At 39.0% G+C, this 23,015-nt stretch overlaps 1 protein-coding gene across 1 annotated transcript; it reads left to right on the top strand.

Annotated features, from left to right (window-relative positions):
• The first annotated feature begins 18,694 nt into the window (after positions 1–18,694).
• On the top strand, positions 18,695–22,206 carry LOC147622444 (acetylajmalan esterase 2-like). The gene is made up of 5 exons (XM_086822647.1): positions 18,695–19,094; positions 19,197–19,379; positions 19,499–19,653; positions 20,954–21,218; positions 21,777–22,206. Exons 1-5 carry the CDS (start codon positions 18,782–18,784, stop codon positions 22,100–22,102), a joined length of 1,242 nt encoding a protein of 413 aa, XP_086678773.1. The 5' UTR covers positions 18,695–18,781; the 3' UTR covers positions 22,103–22,206.
• The last annotated feature ends 809 nt before the right edge of the window (positions 22,207–23,015 follow it).

The raw sequence follows: 23,015 nt of genomic DNA, 5'->3' as shown, positions 1-23,015 counted from the left end.
CAACAAATTCTAGTCTCATTTTGACACTATAGAAGTTTTATTTTTACATTGGTCGGAATATACTATGTATAAGGTTCTTGATGATTGATCACTGGTAGGCTTCAATAATGCCTTTGATGCTTGTTGTTGTGTTGGACCTTGCTCTCCATATGGATACAATCTATACATCCCTTATCCCAACAAACCGAATCATTGTAAAGCTCATTGAGGGGAACACAAGCATGAATGTTGCATCTCCCCATCCAACAACAACAAGAAAATTGGTCAAAGAAACAGTTGCAATAATCCCAATGCATCATGTTACCTCCATGTTCCCAATGTAGTAGGTGACAAACAAGACAACACACTGATAACTTTGCTTGGCTTAACCATCGCAATAGAAAAGATTATCATATCTCCCATTGTCTAGAGTGTGTGATAGAGATGCAACCTTGAAATGTTCATGGTGGTCGACATGCATAGTTCAAGGATGAAGATTTAGAGGAGGTAAATCCCACTATTGACTTGGATCAAGGTATTCAAAAAAAGAATCAGGGAGGTTGAGATTCATGATACCATGTCGTTAATCTCACACATGTATTAACAATAGGGTTGCATGCCAACTCGGGGGGTTCACCTCAAAAAATATTAGTGTATCACGTGAGTTCAATAGGAGGGGTTTTTTAATTAGATACATTGAGGAAAATTAACAGGATTACATTTATAGGAGGGGTTTTTTAATTCAACTTTAGAAAAAAATTTGTTAGTTCATAAGTAAAGAGGGGTTGTTTTATTGGGGAAAACTTTTTAGTTAAGGGGTTTTTTAAATACCTCTTGAACGCACGTGATACCTAGGGTTTTCTAGTAGTGCACCCCCCGAGCATGCCAAGCCTTAGTTACACAAGCACAAGTTGGTAAGTGCAAGAAACCCATCAAGCATGCAAGAAAATGAGTTCTAGCACCGAGCTTCTATGGCTTACAAGAATGGAGTGGTGGACAATGAAGGTAGTTCATGTGGTTTATGCAACACTAGCAAAGACCATGAATGGAGAATCTTCACAACAATCACAAATGCTCGGCTGTCTATGTGGATAATTCAAAAAGGAACTAATCTAACAAAGATAGAGGTAGCCCAACTAGAGAGGGGTTGGATTCATGTTGGAGATGGAAGATAGTACACGAGCAAGGTGTCAGATGTTGTAACAAAGAGGATTGACCAAAACTTGTCATTGTCATGCACGTGTGGCTGAAAGGGTGATTAAGAAACTGGATCATGAGATCTTTGTAATGGAAATAAGGAATTCTACCATTGGAGCTGAAAGATATGATGTCAATTAAAAAACACCTCAGTTGCACTTGCCAAGACTTTTAGATTATTATGGCAGTTGGGCTTGGGGAGTCACTCATAAATATGTAAGCGTAGCACATGGGTTCAATAGAAGGGATTTGTAAAATTCCTTTTTTACACATTTTTCACATACAAAAGGGTACCATTTAATGGGGGTATGCACATGTTGAATAGAAAAAGGGTATGTTTTATTCATGAAAAATTGACAAATAAGAGATTTTTAAAACAAGCCTTGAACGCACGTGATATAGAGGGTTTGCTTATAGTGAACCCCCTTGAGCAGTTGGGAGACGTGTATCTATAGCATGTAAGCACTTGTAGTTTGTGTACCTTCAAGTCTTCGACCTTGATATCCACAACAAGTTGTGTTCATACACCAGCCTCAGCTCAAAAAAGATGACTTTGTAAGGATATTGTTTGATTGTATGTTTTTAGCCTAGGAAATTACCCTTAGTCTTATTAATCACTTATACCTTAGCTTAGGGGTAGCTTAGGAAAGGACTCGAATAGTCATGTGATAAAACAGGTGACACTTTGTTCCTCAATTCATGCTGATATGTAATGCACTAAGTGCTGATAAATGAGATCAGATTAAAAAAGAGAAGGAAGGAATATACATCAATATAAGGCTATGTGTGATTCACCTTTGTAATTCTATGTAGTTTTGTATAAGTAAGTGTTGTAATGTTTAGTAATATATGTATTGCATAATCCTGAATGTTTGAATGATGGTTTATAACACAGTTATATTTAATGTTTAATCCATAATATCTATGGTAGTTTACCTATCAACACTTTTGGTGATCTTTCTACGATTGATTACTTGAGCATGCTGTAATTGATGTTCAGAGAATCGTCTAGTTCTCTACAAGGATTTGGCTAGGTGGATCATCTTTCTTTGCCAGTTAAGTGTGGATTGTTCATTGTCTCCTAGGTAATACTTTAGTTCATCTTTGTTGCCAATTTGCATCGTGTCATTATGTTTTCCCTATGTGACGTGGTTTTGCCTATTTTTCACATAGTCGACTTGTTAACATGTTTCTCGCATCTAGTTTGATTAAGTTAAAGTGATCACATTTTGTAGGTGTTCCGCTTTGGGTCTCCTAGAACTACTTCCATTTTTTTCATTCAAGCTCTTTTTCTCACTCTATGCAACTATTGAGTGGCTTTATCTAACATTTCTCAATATGACATGGAGGACTTGCATGTTTTTGAGTGGAGCACGACAATGACTCTTATTAGGCCATCAGCCGCAATATTTTACTGTTGATCTATGATGGATCGAGAATGTCACTCACCAAGAGCATCGATGTCATGCCGCATTGGTAGACGATTCACAATAGGAGTTGGGTGTTTGAAGAGTCTTTGGGAGGATGTGCCCGTAAAATATGACTATCCGATTGTGTAAGACAACTATGAGCCTATAGAAGAGAAGGATGAGTCTACAAAAGATGATGTCATGAAATATATAGTCAGAGAGCATATGGAGGATCGTGGTTGAAAGAACCACATTTAAATGATTCACGTGCAGCCAAGAATCTCTTGATTTTTGGACTTCTTCTTGCTAGATTTGGTGTGCAACTTCCTTTGACATGTCATTTGGTGGTTTCGGGCTTATGATAGCTTCAAGTGCATTTGTCTTGTTGGAGAATCATTACCTTAACAGTTATCGGGCGGTCATGGCTCAATGTGTACCCCTTAAATACCCAAATTTTTGTGGTAAGAAGAAGGAGAATCTGGATACACATGTGGCAAATTTTGAGAATATATGGCTGACTAATGATATAATATATGCAACATATAGTTTTGCTAGTTTAGAAGCATAATATAGTTAGTGGTACTTTTGATGGGCATGCAACCAATTGGCATGCACAACCCAAATAATTTTCCCACTTATGTAACCCTACATCATGCATTTTTGAACAGGATAAAACATCCTTATAGGTGTTGAAAAAATTATGCAACTTGGAGGAGAAAAGCTTAATTATGCAGCTAAACTATGCACCCTACGAAGTTGTGTGGATCAGGCCAATTAAGGTGCTCTTGGGAGAATGGTTTATCCATGGTTTACAAAAGAAATTAAAGCTTGCAACATTATTTGTTGATCTCATGATTAATGAATGTGCTGGGTTGGTGGAAGCTGCTCAAATATCATAGCATAATTTAGGGGAAACCTCAACTTCTAAGAAGGGGAAGAAAAAGTGGGATGAGCAAGAGGAAGACACTTCGAATGATGACTCGGATATGGAGGCAAATTCAATATCTAAGCAAAGAACCATAAGGAGAAAAGCTAGAATTCAGAGACAATGGACCAACGACTTGGTGGAACATGGGCTATTCTTGAAGGTGGAAGTGCAGGCGGAGTTGGATCTCGATTGTGACCACATGTCTAGTGCACAAAGTGTTTAAAGACGAAGGTTATACTAAGGAGGAATGAAAGCTCACTCCCTATTTTTCCGTATGTCAAACCACCAATCATATTACAAGGGCTTCGTGATACAATGGTAGAGTATATTGTCTGCCAACAACAACAAGTGGAGCAAACCCAGACTGTCGTCCCAGTTCAACAGATAGTACTAGTCAACAATACATGCATACTGCCCTTATTACTGGAGCCAAACATACATGATGCCAAAAATATGTATCTCCACTTTGGGCTTACATAAAGCTAAATACAAAAGTGTGAACACACTAAGGTTCACCCATGAAATAAAACTAATGTATATAAAATGTTGCACACTAATGTGGACATAAAATATCACTGTCATTGCCGATCATAAATAATTACCATGCACCATGTGTCAATAAATATCCATCAATGCAAGCCCACCAATGGATCCATGCGCACCCCACACACTAGCCCCGCCACACTGATCTGCACTGACATTCACAATATAAGCTCAAAATATGTGATAAGTTAGAGGTGATCAATCTCGCTTGCACATAAAGTAAATTCCCATCACATAAATCCATAAATGTCAAATAATTCCACAAATTCAAATAATTCCAACATTCCTCCCTAGTGAAAAGCAACTGTCCTCAGTTGCTAAACATGCAATACCTCAAAGTCGGTACCTTTGCATATTTAAGCAACTACGTGCAATACCTCAATCCGGTGACCTTTGCACGAAAGAAAATATCAATTTCAAAATATCCACCAAAAAAAATCTGATTCTACAATATCAAAACCTCGTGCAATACCTCAATTCGATGACCTTTACACAAAAAATACCCATGTGTGATACCTCAATTTGGTGACCTTTACACATCAATTCGGTGACCTTCACACGACTACACCAGACTCAATACCAAGTGTAATATTCACTACAACTTTCTATGAAAGGAGTCGATCAGGGTAGAGTGTGTAACAAGGGCATGGTCTGGAATCCACTCAGATTCTTCTAGAAGAGGACTCTTGTACTTTACCAAATATCTGACATAAACATTGACATTGCAAGTTGTAGTTTGTTCACGATCAAGAATTGCTTCAAGAATTGAAATTTCTATATCAATCTCTAGGAGAGGTGTGTCATCATAAACAAAAGTCATCGCAAAGTCATCGACCGCAGGAACTTCATTAGAAATTCCAGTAATTGGAGTAGGTAGTTTCTTACCATAGACAATCTCAAAAGGAGCTTTGCCAGTGGTTGTATGAGGTGTGTTATTATATGCAAATTGCAAAAGATGCAAATACTGATCCCAATTTGCGAGAGAAGGGATAGTGCAAGACCTTAAAAGATCCCCAATAGTGCTGTTTGTGGCCTCAATTTGTCCATTACTTTCTAGATGATATGCATAACTAAAATCAATCTTAGTGCCTAAGTTTGAAAACAATGCCATCCAAAAATGATTACAAAAATGAGAATCATGATCGGAAATAATAATTTTAGGTAAACCATGATTTGTGAAAATAGTTTTGATAAACAATTCTGTAGCATCATGTGAAGCATTCAATGTTTTATGACATGTAATGAAATAAGCTTGCTTACTAAACCTCTCAATAATTGTCCATATCATATCATTTCGAGAAGATGTGACATAAGTAAACTAGTTATGAAGTCCATATAAATTTCTTCCCATGGTGCCTCCGGAATAGGTAAAAGCATAAGTAGCCCATACGGTTTTCCTTGGCATCTTTTAACTTGTTGACATGTCACACATTTCGATACAAAAGAAGAAACATCATGTTTTAATTGTGGCCACTAAAAATATTCTTCGATGGTGCGAATAGTAGTGAGAATGCCGCGATGACCAACATATGGGGGACGATGCATCTCTTCAAGAATAAAAGATCTATAAGGAAGTGTAATGCATAAATGCTTTTGAAAGAAAAGGAAACCATCATTATATGTATGATCATGAATAGAAAACCAACTATTAGTTTCTAACTTGTGGCAAACATCGAAAAAATCAGGGTCTGTAACATATGAGTCATGCACATCATGCAAAGAATGAATGTCAAGCACTAAAATATTAGAAATAGAAGGTCGACGACTAAGTGCATCAGCCATTACATTCTCTTTACCAAGGTTATGTTGGAATTATTAGAATTATTTGGCATTTACAGATTTATTTGATGGATATTTATTTTATGTGCAAGCGAGCTTGATCACCTCTAACTTGTCACATATTTCGAGCTTATATTGTGAATGTCAATGTAGATCAGTGGTAGGGTTTGTATGCAGGATGTGCATGGATCCAGTGGGCTTGCTTCGATAGAAATTTATTGATGCATGGTGCGTGGCGATTATTTGTGATCAGCAATGGCAGTGATATTTTATGTGCACATTAGTGTGCAACATTTTGATATACATTAGTTCTATTTCATGTGCACATTAGTGTGCAACATTTTGATATACATTAGTTCTATTTCATGAGTGAACCTTAGAGTGTTCACACTTTTGTATTTAGGCTTATGCAAGCAGAGCTCTTGCTTTTTGTACAAAGAAATATATTTAAATACACCATGAAGAGGACATGAGCTAATCTCATGTGGTGGGGGAGGTTTAACCCATTCTTGTGTTGTGTGCATAAGCTTTCATCTATTTTGAGCTTTGAGTATTCCTTTCAAACTGTTTATTTTTATGGAGGGCCAATCGAGCATTGGTATTAGAGCTAGAGCCAGGATCAGGGAGAACTGATGTACTTCTGCCGTCGTACCTTCCTATCAAACAAAAAGGTTTGTGAATTGGGCACTCAGACAACCCGAGAGTATTGTCCTTTACATGAAGGTGAGGAACGCCACCCAAGTAGACAAGCATCTATAGTGGATAATGCACTAGCCACCAGCAAGTGAGCACACCAGCCACTAGCTCACTGACTAGCAAGCACACGTAGAATCGCCCAGTGCATCAGCAAGCAAGGACACCGATGAGCATAAGGGAGCACATAGTACAGCCAGTGCACCAGAAACAAGCACCAACGGTAGCACAGACAACGAACAGCACGACCACGAAACCGGCGCACCTCACCTCCCCCACAAGTCAAGCGTGGATGTCTCCTAAGGGACAAGGGTAAACATCTCTTCTCCCCTTTATATCCGGTGTGCATCGACTTCTCAACACTATATAGGATTAAGGGTGCCTGCACGGCAGCCTTTGGTGAGGCCATGAGAGAAGAAGAAGAAGGAGAGAAAAAAATAAGAAGAAAGAAAAGAGAAGAAGAAGAAGAAGAAGAAGAAGAAAGAAGAGAAGAAGAAGAAGAACAAGAAAGATAAGAGGAGGAAGAAGAGAGAGAGAAGAGAAGAGAAGAAGAAGAAAAAAAGAATATATATATATATATATATATATCTTTCATCTTTTTGAAGGAGTCTTTTTTTTTTAAAGATCTTTCAAATCTTTGTTTGGTTCAACATCTCTGATTTCTTCCAAGCATCTACAGCCATGAATTCCGATGTGACGGCACTCAACCACCAACAATTTCAAATGTGTCACCTCTTCTCACTCCTACTTTGGAGGAGTGCATTCTTCTACTCAAGATGGAACTTGAAGAACAACGTAAACGCCAGCACATTCAGAAAGAATCTCCTGATATCATGCCTCTCGAAGATGATCACTTTTGAGCAAGATTCTCAAATCCGTTTTTGACTCGCAACAGACTCACAAGGACTCCAAGATCAACCGTCGTGCATTTACGTTCTCCAAATTTGATGGTAAAAAGGATGGTCGTTTACTTCTTGCTTGGTTGTCTCAATTTGATGATTATTTTGCTAGTGAATGCTTCTCTGAGGAAGATAAAATAAAGTGTGCTACTAAACACTTGAGTGATCGAACGTCATTATGGTGAAACGCACTTTGCATCATGGGTCCTACCAGTTGTCAGAGCATCGCCCGAGTAGACAGGCATCTATAGTGGACAATGCACCAGCCACCAACAAAAGTGAGCACACCAGCCGCTAGCTCACTGACTAGCAAGCACACGTAGAACAGCCAGCGCATCGGCAAGCAAGGACACCAGCGAGCATAAGGGAGCACATAGTACAACCAGTGCACCGGCACCAAGCACCAACGGTAGCACAGACGACAAATGGCACGACCACAAAACCGGCACACCTCACCTCCCCCACAAGTCAAGCGTGGATGTCTCCGAAGAGACAAGGGTAAACATCTCTCTCTTCTCCCCTTTATATCCGACGCGCATCCACTTCTCAACACTATATAGGATTAAGGGCGCCTGCATGGTAGCCTTTGGTGAGGCCCTGAGAGAAGACGAACAAGGAGAGAAAAAAAGAAGAAGAAAGAAGAGACGAAGAAGAAGAAGAGAGAAGAAGAAGAAGAAGAAAGAGAAGAGAAGAGGAAGAAGAGAAAACAAGAAGAGAGAGAGAAGAGGGAAAGACAAGAAGAAGAAAAAAAGAGAGAACAAGAAGAGAGAGAGAAGAGGGAAAGACAAGAGAGAGAGAAGAGGGAAAGACAAGAAGAGAGAGAGAAGAGAAGAGGGAAAGACAAGAAGAAAATATATATATATATATATATATATCTTTCATCTTTTTGAAGGAGTCTTTTTTTTAAAGATCTTTCAAATATTTGTTTGGTTCAACATCTCCGATTTCTTCCAAGCATCTACAGCCATGGATTCCGATTGGCACTCAACCACCAATGATTTCAAATGTGTCACCTCATCGTGCTCCTACTTTGGAGGAGCGCATTCTTCTACTCACAAGATGGAACTTAAAGAACAACACAAACGCGAGCATGTTCAAGAAGAATCTCCTAATATCATGCCTCTCGAAGATGATCGAGTGAGAAAGATTCTCAAATCCGTTTTTGACTTGCATAACAGACTCACAAGGACTCCAAGATCAGCCATCGTGCATTCACATTCTCCAAATTTGATGGTAAAAAAGATGGTCATTTCCTTCTTCCTTGGTTGACTCAATTTGATGATTATTTTACTGTTGAATGCTTCTAAGGAAGATAAAATAAAGTGTGCTACTAATCATTTGAGTGATCGAACGTCATTATGGTGAAATGCACTTCGCATGGGTCCTACCAATTGTCAGAGCGTCACCTGAGTAGACAGGTGTCTACAGTGGACAAAGCACCAACCACCAGCAAGCGAGCACACCAGCCGTCGCTGACTCACCAACTAGCAAGCACATGTAGAACCGCCAATGCATCGGCAAGCAAGGGCACCGACGAGCATAAGGGAGCACATAGTATAGCCAGTGCACCGGCAAAACAAGCACCAAGGGTAGCACAGACGGCGCACCTCACCTCCCCCACAAGTCAAGCGTGGATGTCTCCTAAAGAGATAAGGGTAAACATCTCTCTCTTGTCCCCTTTATATCCGTTGCGCATCGACTTCTCAACACTATATAGGATTAAGGGTGCCTACGTGGCAGCCTCTCATGAGGCCATGAGAGAAGAACAAGGAGAGAAAAAAAGAAGAAGAAAGAAGAGAAGAAGGAGAAGAATAAAGAGAAGAGAAGAGGAAGAAGAGAGAAGAAGAAAGAGAAGAGAAGAGGAAGAAGAGAGAAGAAGAAGAGAGAGAGAAGAGAAGAGAAAAAGAGAAGAAGAAGAAAAAAAGAATATATATATATATATATATATATATTTCATCTTTTTGAAGGAGTCTTTTTTTTAAAGATCTTTCAAATCTTTGTTTGGTTCAACATCTGATTTCTTCCAATCATCTACAGCCATGGATTCCGATATGGCACTCAATCACCAACGATTTCAAATGTGTCACCTCTTCCCGCTCCTACTTTGGAGGAGCACATTCTTCTACTCAAGATGGAACTTGAAGAACAACGCAAATGCCAGAGCGTTCATGAAGAATCTCCTGATATCATGCCTCTTGAAATGATCACTTGAGCAAGATTCTCAAATTTGTTTCTGACTCGCAACAACAACAGACTCACAAGGACTCCAAGATCAGCCATCGTGCATTCACGTTCTCCAAATTTGATGGTAAAAAAGATGGTCGTTTACTTCTCTCTTGGTTGACTCAATTTAATCATTATTTTACTGGTGAATACTTCTCTAAGGAAGATAAAATAAATTATGCTACTAATCATTTGGGTGATCGAACTTCATTATGGTGAAATGCACTTCGATGTGGGTCTTCGCATGGGTCCTACCAAGCCTCTCACATGGGATCAATTTCAAGACAAATTCAAGTCTGCTTTTCTTCCTCCACAATTCCACCTTAACACTCGTCAAGCATGGAATCTTCTCTGCATGACAGATGGTGATATTGTATCTCGATACAAGGAGAGACTTTACTAATCACTTCTTATGCTTCGTATGCTCAAGGATGTTCCCGAAGAGTCACTCAACAGAAGTATGAAGATAGTCTTGAGAAAACTATTCAAGCGAACGTGAACATGTTTAAGCCAACTTCTCTTGATGATGCAATCTCTCTTGCTCATGATTCCAAGCACAAGAAAGGTTTGCCTCATCAATTACCTCACAGTGGTCAGTATGCTTCTTTACCCAATCAACAATCTTCTTTCGTGGGGGAATCAAGGTTTCAGATCTTCTTTTCGATGCGGTCAATTTTATCAATCTTCTTTGGCGTCCATGGAATGGTAATAATGATAATTTTGGTAATAGTATTAGCAATGCACGCACTCTTTCCAATTCAAATGTAAAGAACAATTTTAATGCTCCCACCCTAAGAAATGTACACCCCAAACCCAATTCTAGTCACAATAGTAATGCACCCACTCCTTGCCCTACCCAACCTCGTCAAGGTGGTAATGTGCCTACATGCTTCAAGTGTGAGTGAGTGGGACATTGAGCCGACAAGTGTACTTTTTGTCCTACTCAAGTGGCACAACTTCACAGTATCGAAGACAACACATATTATGATGGTGATGGTGATACGGCTCCGGATTGGATGGAAGATCAACTCAACAATGAAGTTCTAAGTGGGTATGCAAAGCGAATCGGCAGGTCCTTCAATCACTCCTCACTCTTTGCTTCATATGAAATGATCTATTAATGGAAATGATATCACTATTTTGCATGATGATAGTAGTACACATGATTTTATTTCTGAAAAGTCAGCTCGTAGATTGTGTTTGGAGACTTATCCATCGTGTTATAAGGTTGAATTTGCATTGCAAGGCACATGATACATGGGAACTCGCGAAGTTCGTGACCTTGAGATACAAATTAGACCTTATAAACAAAAATAAAACTTTCTCATTGCACCTTTGCATTCTATTGACATCATACTTGGTATGCCATTTACATTAGAATTCAATCCACATATTAATTATTTCATGCATATTATGGATTTCACACATGATGGTACTCTCATGCAATTAGTTGGTGATCGTTCTCTTGAGATGTATCCATTATTATCCCATGCCCAAGCTAAAAGAGCACTTTGGAAGCAATCACATGCATATATGATTTTAGTTAATGAAGTGCAAGCATTCATGGCTAGGTTTCAGGATTGTTTTGTAGATGATTTACCTCCTACCTTATCTCTTTCACATCCTGGAAGACCATAATATAGAGATTATTCTAGGTAGCCAACCACCTCATCATAGAGCTCCTTATTCCGGGTAGCCAACCAAAGAATTGGTAGGACCCATGTGAAGTGCATTCCACCACCACAATGAAGCTTGGTCACTCAAGTGATTAGTAGCACACTATTTTATCTTCCTCATAGAAGCATTCACTAGCAAAATAATCATCAAATTGAGTCAACCAAGAAAGAACTATACGACCATATTTTTTACCATCAAATTTGGAGAACGTGAATGCACGACGGCTGATCTTGGACTCCTTGTGAGTCCGTTGTTGCGAGTTGAAAATGGACTTGAGTATCTTGCTCAAGCAATCATCTTCGAGAAGCATGTCATCAGAAGATACTTCTTGAATGCGCTGGCATTTGCGTTGTTCTTCAACTTCCATCTTGAGTAAAAGAATGCGCACCTCCAAAGTAGGAGCAGGAAGAGGTGACACATTCGAGGTTGTTGGATGTTGAGTGCCATCATCAAAATTTATGGATAAAAATGTAGATGCTTAAAATTCGAAATGCTTGAAGAAGAGGCTCCAAAGCAACCTTGAATAGCAGGGGAAACTTTTGAAGAAATCTTATATGAGGTGCAAAACAAAGGTTTAGAAAATCTTTGAAAAATACCCCTTCAATATATACTCTCTCTCTCTCTCTCTCTCTCTCTCTCTCTCTCTCTCTCTCTCTCTCTCTCTCTCTCTCTCTCTCTCTCTTTGCTCTTCTTCTTCTCTTTCCTTCTTCTCTTTTCTCTCTTCTTCTTTTCTTCTCCCATGGCTTTTCAGAAGTTGCCACGCAGCAACGAATTGTCCCACATAGCGCCTTCCAAGTTGACCAAAAGGGGTACAAAGGGCAAAGTGGCCATACATTTTCTCTTTTCTCTTAGGAGACACGGGCGCTATCGACGATGGTGTTGCTTCGCTGTCATTGCCGTCAACCGATGGGGAGGTCGGCGTTATCTCTAGTGGTGGGCAGGGGTGCCAACAACGTTGTTATGCCGGTCAGTCCGGTTGCTTTAAAGTCGAGTTAGTTAGTTAGTTTGCACAGTCAGATGGTCGACGTGCTTGTGTGTGTACGTCTAAATGCTGTTTGATGCTCAAGTGTGTGTCTCTCTCTTGTTGGGACATGCATCCGCACGGGTGTTGTTGGCCGCATTTTGTGCTTGCACTACACTATTGTGCACCTATCCTCCCGGGCCATCTAAGTGCCCAAACACAAAACTTTTTTTTTTCTTACAAAGAGAACCGTGGTGAGAGTACGGTGGCTCTGATACCAATATTGGAAGCTCACGGTCATAAAAATAAACATAAGAAGAACTCACAAAGCTTAAAATAGATGAAAGCTCTTGCCACGATGACACAAGAATGGGTTAAATCTCCCCCACCATGAGAGTGGCTCACGTCCTCTTCATGGTGTATTTAAATATATTTCCCTTGTATAAAAAGCAAGAGCCAAAAATACATGATGCCAAAAATATGTATCTCCACTTTGGGCTTGCATAAATCTAAATACAAAACTGTGAACACACTAAGATTCACCCATGAAATAAAACTAATGTATATAAAATGTTGCACACTAATGTGCACATAAAATATCACTGTCATTGTTGCTAATCATAAATAATCGCCATGCACCATGCGTCAATAAATATCTGTTATGCAAGCCCAGTGGATCCATGCACACCCCGCACACTAGCCCTACCACTGATCTGCACTGGAATTCACAATATAAGCTCAAAATATGTGACAAGTTAGAGGCGATCAGTCGCACTTGCACATAAAATAAATATCCATCACATAAATCCCTAAATGTCAAATAATTCCACAAATGCAAATAATTCCAACACTTATAGTCAAGGTTGTAGTGGTGCGATAGGTGTAGCCTTTTCAGTGTTACTATTGTAAAGCAATTATTCATCATAAGATGGAGTGTCCAGTGTGGTAGCATCATTAGGCAGCATGAACTCTAGAAAGACAATCAAAGGTGACAACTTTGGCTAAGTAACCTAGTGAAAATTGAGCCATATTAGGTGGAGTTAGAGCCACCAACAAAGAGAATTATGGAAGTCACTAGGTCAAAAGCCCCAATAGCTGACCCAAAGAATCAAGATAGACCAAAGATAAAGGAAAAACCCTAAAATTGGGAGGACAAGTGGTGTTTTCATGACCAAGTAGTCAAGATGTTGTAGGAAGCATAGGGCACGGTATGGAATGCTTAGGAAGTTCCTTAGCAAAAGAAGGTGGTAGAAGTTAGTCGAGAGGACCATATAAGAAAACCAATACGGTGTATACGTCCATCGTTCCTATTCCGAAAGAACTCAAAAAGACCCAAGGTGTAGATTGTGCCAAAAGCAACTGGATCAAGCTGAAAAGCTCGTAAAGCTATAGAGGAAGAAAAGACCCAAGGTGCAATGCAGTGTTAAAAGTACTTGGATCAAGCGATAGACTCTAGTAAAGCCGTAGAGAAGCTATTTGAATCAAGAAACAACACCATTGCTATCCAAAAGAAAGAGGGAAGCCAAAAGGTAATCCCACGAAAAGATAGTGAATTCCAAGAGCACTACTCTTTCAAGGTAGGGGTAGATATTTTAACTCACATATTTGGAAGCAAGGGACAACTAGTTGAACCAACGTCTAAATTTGATTTGCGAGAGGATCTGCAGAAAATAGACTTAAACATCACATTGATTCAATTCCTTTATTAAGTGCCAAATCACCAGCAAACATCTTTTGAGAAGAATCGTGCTTGTGGAAAAATTGGTGGAAGCCCAACATCAATCTAGATGATGTTGGATTACTACTCAATTGGGCAATCCAGATGATGTAGTATAATGCATATTAGTAGAGCCAGATCCACACTTTAACAAAGTAGTTCGAGGGAGGTAACATTAGTATTCAAGGGTTAAACAGTGTCTGGTGTCCTTGTGTGGATGTTGGAGGGTCTGGTGTCAATGTGTTGTCATAAGAAATGCCCCAAAGTTTAAGGATCATAGAGTTGCAGCCGACAACATTTGCAGTCAATATGGTAGATCAGTGTGATGATTATGCCTATCGGCATTGTGTGTGGAGCTAAGTGATTAGTGTAACTAATTGCAACTTCCTAATATCTTTTGTGATCCTATGGATAATCCTGAGCATATCCGATGTTGTTGGGATCTAATCATGGCTGCGAGATGGAAAGATTTTCCACAACTGGAAAATAGACTAGATTGCCATCCATAGAGGAAAGAAAAATGTCAAAGTATCAGTGCTCTCCAAAGAAAAAGTAGCTATGTCTGTTATACACCATTATCTCTATACAGAAGGACTTAACTGCTAAAAGGAGTGGAGGGGACGATGAGGAAGAAAAAGTCCTAAGGGAGAATCTGGATCTAGTTTTCTTGTTGGATGTGGACATTGTGATCATATAGCTCCCAATATGAACCAAGTATTATGTCAATACAGCAAGTTATTGTAGCACCAATGGTAGATCACACACTGGAAAATCTAGGGGACACAGTCAAGAAGGATCTCATTTTCCAATATAGATTTTGTTGTGGAAGAAGAGCACATGACAGGGACATGGAAAAAAGTGGTCGGATTCAAGAGGATGAACTTTCCAAAATGAACCTAGGAGATGAACACAATCCTCAGATGGTCTAGGTAAGTGCCAAACTCATAGATAAATGGAGGCAAATTTTGTGGGAATTATTATCCGAGTATTACCAGGCACGACCCTACCAGTTTTACCTTAGGCTTCCACAAACAAACATATATGCATCACATAAATATAGTATCCAAAAACAAGAAATAAAATTTCCAAATAATATACACCATATAAGTAGTGTAAACGGTAACAAGCTACGAGACATTATAGCTCTCCAATCGAAGCTCCGAAGCGTCAAATTTCTTCAACCACACATATCCTCATTCTTAAGATTTTTCCTTCCTTGGGATCATTTCTAAGTCTTGATTCTATAAGTCCTTCTGGTTAACTTCAATTAAGGTCCTTTGCGTATAAAGATAGTCTTTCTATGGTCATCCATCTACATGTTGAAAATCTCTAATGGTCTCTTAGAGATAAGTGAACACTTATGCACTAAATACTAAGGTCATCTTTTCCTTGTAAGGTTATCCCAACCTTGACTTCTTCTCTTGATTCATTTCCCTTTTTATCGGAATATAAACTTAAACACTTGATCCCTTTGGTTTGAGCACATATAATTCTTGATTTTCCTATCCTTAGTCTTGATCCATTACTAAGAATCATTGAATTTAGTCTCTGTAATACTCTCAAGACATTCCCTCTAGATTATAGCTTTGCAATTAATTAGGGACAATAAAGTGATCTCAATATCCCTAATTTAAAGATTAATTAGGATTTTCTCTCTCTAAAGATATTTGTTTCTTGGGAGAGATTAATACAATCTACCCACATCTACCTAATTTGCCTTTCTAAAGTAAAATATAGGGCCTTGGGCTATCCTTGACCTTAAATTTACCCATTTGTATTAGATAATATCCTTAGGCCTTGAGGGAGCATTCTGTGGTTTTTCATCCTTGGGTGGTTGGAACACAATACTTTTTTTTTTCTCATCTACTATGATAGTTGGAAAAAATGGAAGACCTTATCTTCGATCATTGACAGCTTCTCCTTGTTTCCTTGCAAGTCCCTCCCAGTTAATGACTTTATCTTGGATCGTTGACAACTTCTCCTTGTTTCCTTTGCATGTCCCTCCCACTTAATGAGCATGCTTTAATATCCCCTTCTTCTACATTGAAATTCTCTATCACTTTAATAGATTCCTCTTCCATTTCATTGTCGTTTTTCCTTTGCTAGATTGTTTGAGGATTCTTCTTAATATAAACTTAGTTCTTATGTTCCTATCAATGTTCACGAAAAACTTGCAAATAGTGACAATGAAACTGCAAACATGTGGGGTTCACTTGTAATTGTAGAATTTGCAATTTTTGAAAAACTGCATAAGTTAGGGCATAAAGTGAGTCTACCTTAATACTAGATAACTCAAAGGTTTTATATATCAATTAAAAAATACTAGAAGGTTTTAAGTGGTATCACATATTAATTTGAGAGTATTCTAAGGTGAAAATGAGGTCCTTAAGGGTTGCAAAAGTTGTCCAATAAGATAAGGACACGTGGGTAGAGTAGGTAGATAATATTATCTACATATGAACATATATTACTATAAAAGATAGGATTGCAATGGATTTTCACCTTCTCATGAGCTTGGCGCTCCCCTCCAAGTGCGTGAGGGCGAGTGCACGTAATACGTAGGTTAATTTTTTGAGAGGTTTTTTCTTTTGTGAACTTTTTGGGCGTAAAATTTATAGCCTTTAAGCGGCAAGCCTTATTTTAGGGTAAAAGTCTTCCACTTTGTTTGCCCTCCTGCTTTACTTTTGTGCAACGGTGCCTTCTCTGGTTATGGCGATGCGTCCTCTGTTTATGGTGACCGAGCTCGCCTCCTTTGGTTAAGGTAGCTGAGCTTGCCTCATATGGTTACCTGGCTATGTTTCGTCGGCCATGGCCTGTGTCGTGGGATTTGCTCATCCTGTGAAGCAGCCATCTACTCTCTTCCACGAGGTACCTTTGAATGGGCGAGGGCTTAATCGGCTCCTTCCTTTCATGAGGGAGCCGCGCAGCTTGGCCCTAGATAAATGTTATTTTTTTCTCTATCATTTGCTTTCTTCATCTACCCATTTTGTGGTTTAACAATGCTACAATTAGGGGGGCACTACAACTTGCCCTAGACAAATGTTGCTTTTTTCAATTGTTTGCTTTTTTTTACATGTTTCTTGCTATGAGTAGGGGATAGGGGTAATCACATTATGGTTAGATTTAATCTCTACTTTGTATATCATGCACCTATGTTCGTTGCCATGCACTTCTGCTCGGTTCTTTATTAGGGTTTCTATATCGGTGATTTTCGTTAAGTGCTTCGAGGTTGGGTCTCATCTACTCATTTTACCATGCACTTAAGCTTATTTCGTCATACATTTGTGCTTGGTTCTATTTCACAACAAGCATAAGAATATGCTCTTATGCCATGCACTTATGCTTGTTTTCCATGCTCTAATGCTCATTCTTGTTATATTTAGCCTTGCACATATACATCAGGCTGACCATATGCTCAGTTATGTTTTGTTCACATCATTTTCTTGGTATGATTTTGAGTGAGGTTCATATAGATTATGGTCTTGTGTTCTATCAACAATGGGCAACGTGCTAGTAGGTCAGCTTCTATTTTTTTTTCTTGCTTTATGCTCTTTTCTTATTTCGCAAGGTAATGGAATCTCTTAAAGCCATAGGACGCATGTTGTCCATGGCCATGTGTAGCCCTACATTTTCAGCTCTGCATGCATGCATGCATGCCACACACACACACAGAGAGAGAGAGAGAGAGGGAGAGAGAGAGAGATGCTAGTTGTTTGAGTGTTTTTTTTCCTTGCTTTATGCCCTTTTCCTATTTCTTAAGGCAAAGGAAGCTCTTAAAGCCATGGGACAAATATTATCCATGGCCATGAGCAGTCCTACATTTGCAACTTTGCATGCATGCATGCATGCGAGAGAGAGAGAGAGAGCCGTTGAAGGATTGCCACTTGTGTCCTTTAATATTACAGATGCTATTGGTTTATGGAGAGCTGGAGCGAAGACCTCAAGACATGTTTATTCACATGTGTCTTGGGATATTTGATTGATTCAAAGTACTTTGTAATGTTTTCTAATTGTGTTTCTATTGAAGTGTGATGATTGTGCAAATCACTTCTATGATTATCCAAAATCACTTCTATGATTGTACTAAATTGACTATATAATGCTTTATTAACTATCAAGATGGATAGTATGATATTTTTCATAAATCATTATGTAATTTTTAATTTATCAATATAAAGTTTTTAAAGTTTAGTTTTTGATGTGAAAAGGTTTTATGCTATTGTAAAGTTTATTTCATGAGAACATTAAAATTTGAAGTTTTGAACTCTTGAAGATTGGAAATTTTTTTGCAAGTGTAAAATTAGAGGTTTTTTTTAATGCAAATGGTATATAGTTTTTGGAGAACACTGGTTCCTATATCCAAGAGGGAAGATTTGAACCCATCATTTTGGGATAGTATACCAAAATTTCAAGCACGACCACCCATTTTTTTTAAAGTTTAGCACATGGGATTCAAAATTTCAATCCATTTTTTTAAAGTTTAGCACATGGGATTCAAAAATTCAATGCAGTGCTTAACGTAGAGATCTAACCGGGATTTCTAAATTTTAGCTGGAAAATTACACTACAAACTGGGTTATGTACGTCATGCTTGCTTGTTGGGGGCTTCCAGTTTTGTACGTGATGCCTGTTGGGGGCTTTGATGATTGCTTGGAGCATTTCTCTCGTGTGGCGCAAATGTAACTGCGCGCATTTCTCTCGTGTAGCGCAAATGTCTTTTGCCGACCTAAAGTAGCGCATGTACATGAGGGTTCGCGTGGATGGCGCGAGTCATGGATGGATGGCTGCTCAAACGATAAATTGGTCGGAAATGTCTGGTTCACGCACACATCAATGACGGAGAGCGGGCTGTGTGCGGTTTTCTCTTGGATATTGATGGCCACTCTACTGTGTACTGGGGTCGTCAGAGCAGAGCCTGTTGCGCCTTGCAGCTACCCTGCGATGTTTTTTTTTGGGGACTCCTTGGAGGACACTGGGAATGGGCCTTTCATTAACAGCACCCTCGCCACCATGTTGCCTTACGGCGAGACCTTCCCTGGCTGGGCTGACCTCCGCTTCACCGACGGCCGGGTCATGGCGGACTACTTAGGTTCGTCACGCTCTCTGTACCCCCCTTTCTCTCTCTCTCTCACACACACTCTTATTAATGAAGAATTGATTGTTTGGTCTGATTTATGTCCAAAAAAAACAGCTATGTACTGGGGTCTTCCACCACTAAACCCTTCCCTCAACACAACCCTGGATTTCAGCCAAGGTGTGAACTATGCTGTACCGGGTGCAACCGCACTTCCCCTTATGCCTTACGCTCTCGAGACCCAGATAGGGTGGCATGTTGCCCTACGAGAAGAGGTGATTGCAAGCGGCGATACACCTGGTGAGTAAACTATGATCCCTTCATTTATAAATAGTTAGTAGTAATTCTATCAAATATAACTACAATCTCTAAATTAAAAAAAATCGGTGTGATATTATTTTCACTCAAATTTTCCGCAGGTAGGCCGACTCGAGCTATGTTTGAGGCGGGGCTGTACGTGCTGCAGATGGGCGGGAATGACTATTTTCATTATTTTTGGAGGAGGTACTCTCCTCAGTATGTCAATGTGACCATAGTGCCTCAAGTGGTTCAAGAGCTTCGGGCTGCCGTGGAGGTGAGATGATATCTCAATCATCCCAAAGTTGCACATAAATCCTTTCTTCTATCAATAAGCTTCTCTTTCTATTGCTTAGAGGCTGTTCCCATGCAGGCCTCAGTGGTCGATGCGCTGGCCACTTCTGGTCAAGGGTAGTGTGGCCGAGCAAAGGGTGGTGTAGTCCAACAAAGGGCTACAATAGCCCTCGTGAGTAAGTGACACATCATAAATTAGGAGGGATCTATGGTTGGAAAGAGATGTCACGAGCGATCAAGATTTGATCAACATAGTTGGATTCCCAAGTGAACTATGGGTGAACTGCGGACCGAACTATCTCACGACGTTCTAAAGCCAGCACACATACCGCTTTAATGGACGAACAGCCCAACCCTCGGGATGTACTACCGTCCCAGGTGGCCAAGAGACGACATCGAGGTGCCAAACCTTCCCATCGATGTGAACTCTTGGGGAAGATCAGCCTGTTATCCCTAGAGTAACTTTTATCCGTTGAGTGACGGCCCTTCCACTTGGCATCATCGAATCACTAAGGCCGACTTTTGTCCCTGCTCGACTGGTAGGTCTTGCAACTAGGGGTGAGCTCGTGGGAAATCTCCGGGTAAACTAGGGGTGAACTAGGGACACATGATTTTCCAGTAGAAAGTGAACTAGGGAACAAAAATACCAAGATGTAAATTTAAAAACACTTTCCACAATCTGCTGGACAATATAGCATAGTGGTTCGATGATGAAAACTTGAGCGGCCGATTCCGAGTTTGAATCCTCTTTTTCATTGAGCTTAATCCCACGAAATTTTTCAAAGTCCCAAAAATCCCCATGGTATACCCTTAGTTCACCCCTGAGTTTACCCCCTCTTGAGGTCACCCTAAATTCGTGCCTAGTTCACTTGCCTAACGGAAATCCGACGGTCTAGATTAGGCAAGATCGGGATGTCTCTTTTCATCTTGATGGCAAAATTGGCATATAGAGTTGTCCTTGGTTAAAGAATATCCATGGCCCTTATATACGCATGACAAGGGGGTGCCACTAGCTAGGTGAAAGGCCGTTGGTGGTGCTTTTATATATTTACATGTGGTTGTCCAATGGTTGGACAATGTGCACCTGACCACCATGTGAACATTCCCTTAACATTGTGGAAGTAAGATGACGTCAATAAACCAGATTGGCACTTTTTGGCTTCCTTATTTCAATAAAATATAATAATTCAAATTGTTTCACATGCACATGCACATTATGTATAGTAGTAACTTTTTTCTCCTTTTTTGTAATTATTAAGTTTTTTTTTGCTTATGTTGTGCAGAGACTCTACTTAAATGGGGCTAGGAATTTCTTGATTTATGGCGTCGTGCCTGCAGGCTGCACCCCAGCAGCTTTGGCAAATTTTAGTGGAGCTCCCTTGGATAATCATGGCTGCCTATTGGAGTATAATGAAGTCTCTATAAAACATCGTGCACAACTCCTTACAGAATTACAAAGACTTCGTGATTCACATCCTGATGGCACCTTTACTTTTGCTGACTACTATGGTGCCTACATTCATGTCTTAGAAAATATGGAATCATTCGGTAATGCTCTTATTCCTTTAACATGCTCTATATGTACAAGAGTGCGATAGAAAAAATTATTCATATTTATAGCTTTTAATGGATTAAATGAATAATTGCTCAAATGGAAAAAATAGTTATGATAGGAAGTTATAATCCATAAATTACCAAAATGACAATGATTTATGCCTGTAGGGTTATAAGTCAAAGGCTAAGTTACTAGGTTTATGCCTATAGGGTTATATGTCAAAAGCTAAGTTACCATTTCGAATCACCCAAAGGCAAACTAACTTTAATACCATATCACATCTTTTTAAAAAAAGGGAACCATTCAACACATTCACGCTATAGATAATGTCGCTACTAGAGAAACTTTATGAAGGTATAACAATTTCAAATCTTGTTATGACAGTACAAAAGTTTTATACTTACATTGATAACAATGTACATATATTTCCATCAATTTATTAAGTCACAAAAAAAATCCAATCTTATTTTCACACTCTAAAAGTTTTATTTTTTACATTGGTGGGAATTTTCTATGTATAAGCCTGTAGATTTATGATTAATCATTGGCAGGGTTCAATAATGCCTTTGATGCTTGTTGCGGTGCTGGACCTAGCTCTCCATACGGATACAATCTATCCATCCCTTGTGCCAACCAAACCAAAGCATTGTTTGTATGTAATGACCCGAACACTTACCTTAATTGGGATGGACTACATTACACTGGTAGTCTCTACTTTCAAATCTTCAACCAAACTGTCATGAGTCGCTCCTACCTCTATCCATATGATGGGCTTGCCACTTGTGCTTCAAAAATAGCTAGATCAAGATATGTCCCTCCTATTACACGATACTTTGAAATGCTCATTGACTTCTTCAATTATATGATATATGCATAACACACTAGTCTTGTGTCAAAAAAGCTATTTTGTGGACTTTAGAGAATCTATTTATCTATAGTTGTAATGCCTCAAATAAAATTTTGTGGCCTTTAGGGAATCTATTTATCTATAGTTGTAATGCCTCAAATAAAATTCTTCTAGTGAAATACTCTCAAAAAGTTTATTAAACATAGTTTTCCATGGCCATGACTTACACGCTTTTTTGCCAAAAAAAACTAACATTAAAAAAATGGAGTTTGAAAATATGTATTCAAGTTGGGCACGTTACTTTTCATCAACTTAAAAACATATATTCAAACCATTGTCATGTACCTTTCGTCAACTTAAAAAGACATATTGGTTTACATAGTAGGCAAGGCTACTACATTTTTATGACATTTTTCAAAATCACAAGTTACATGGATAAATGATTATTTTTTTAAGCTTTTTACATGTCTACATGTATGCTCAAGTAGTTTCATGAAATGTTGACATCCAATTCTTAATTCTTCAAAATTTGTAAGCTAGTTTTGTAGAGTCATTTTTTTGGCTACCAAAGCCACTTATGTGGCTCAATTTCAAGGCAAGTCTAAATTTGCTTTTAACTTATTAATTTTTTTGTTATTTTGATAAATATACTTTCATAATTCCTTGGTATCATTTTATAATAAAGCCTTGAGTATTTATTGCTTTTGTACATAATTTAATAAGATGTTTTCTCCCAAAATTAAAATACATGATTCTCCTTTAGAAATGTAATATGAGTTAGGACATGTAACCAAGGTGTAGAGAGATGGATCCTATTTTTTCACAAAAAGGTATAATGGTTTTGTGAGGAGAAAATTAGTAGGCCAACACTATCATAGGATGATCATTTAATAGTACCATGACTTACAACAAAATGAGTAGGCCAATACTATAATAGGATGAT

The sequence above is a fragment of the Cibotium barometz genome, chromosome 28, assembly GCF_041138505.1.
Source record: "Cibotium barometz isolate CiBa-2024 chromosome 28, ASM4113850v1, whole genome shotgun sequence".
NCBI classification, from domain to species: Eukaryota; Viridiplantae; Streptophyta; class Polypodiopsida; order Cyatheales; family Cibotiaceae; genus Cibotium; species Cibotium barometz.
This window is presented reverse-complemented; position numbering and strand designations above follow the sequence as displayed.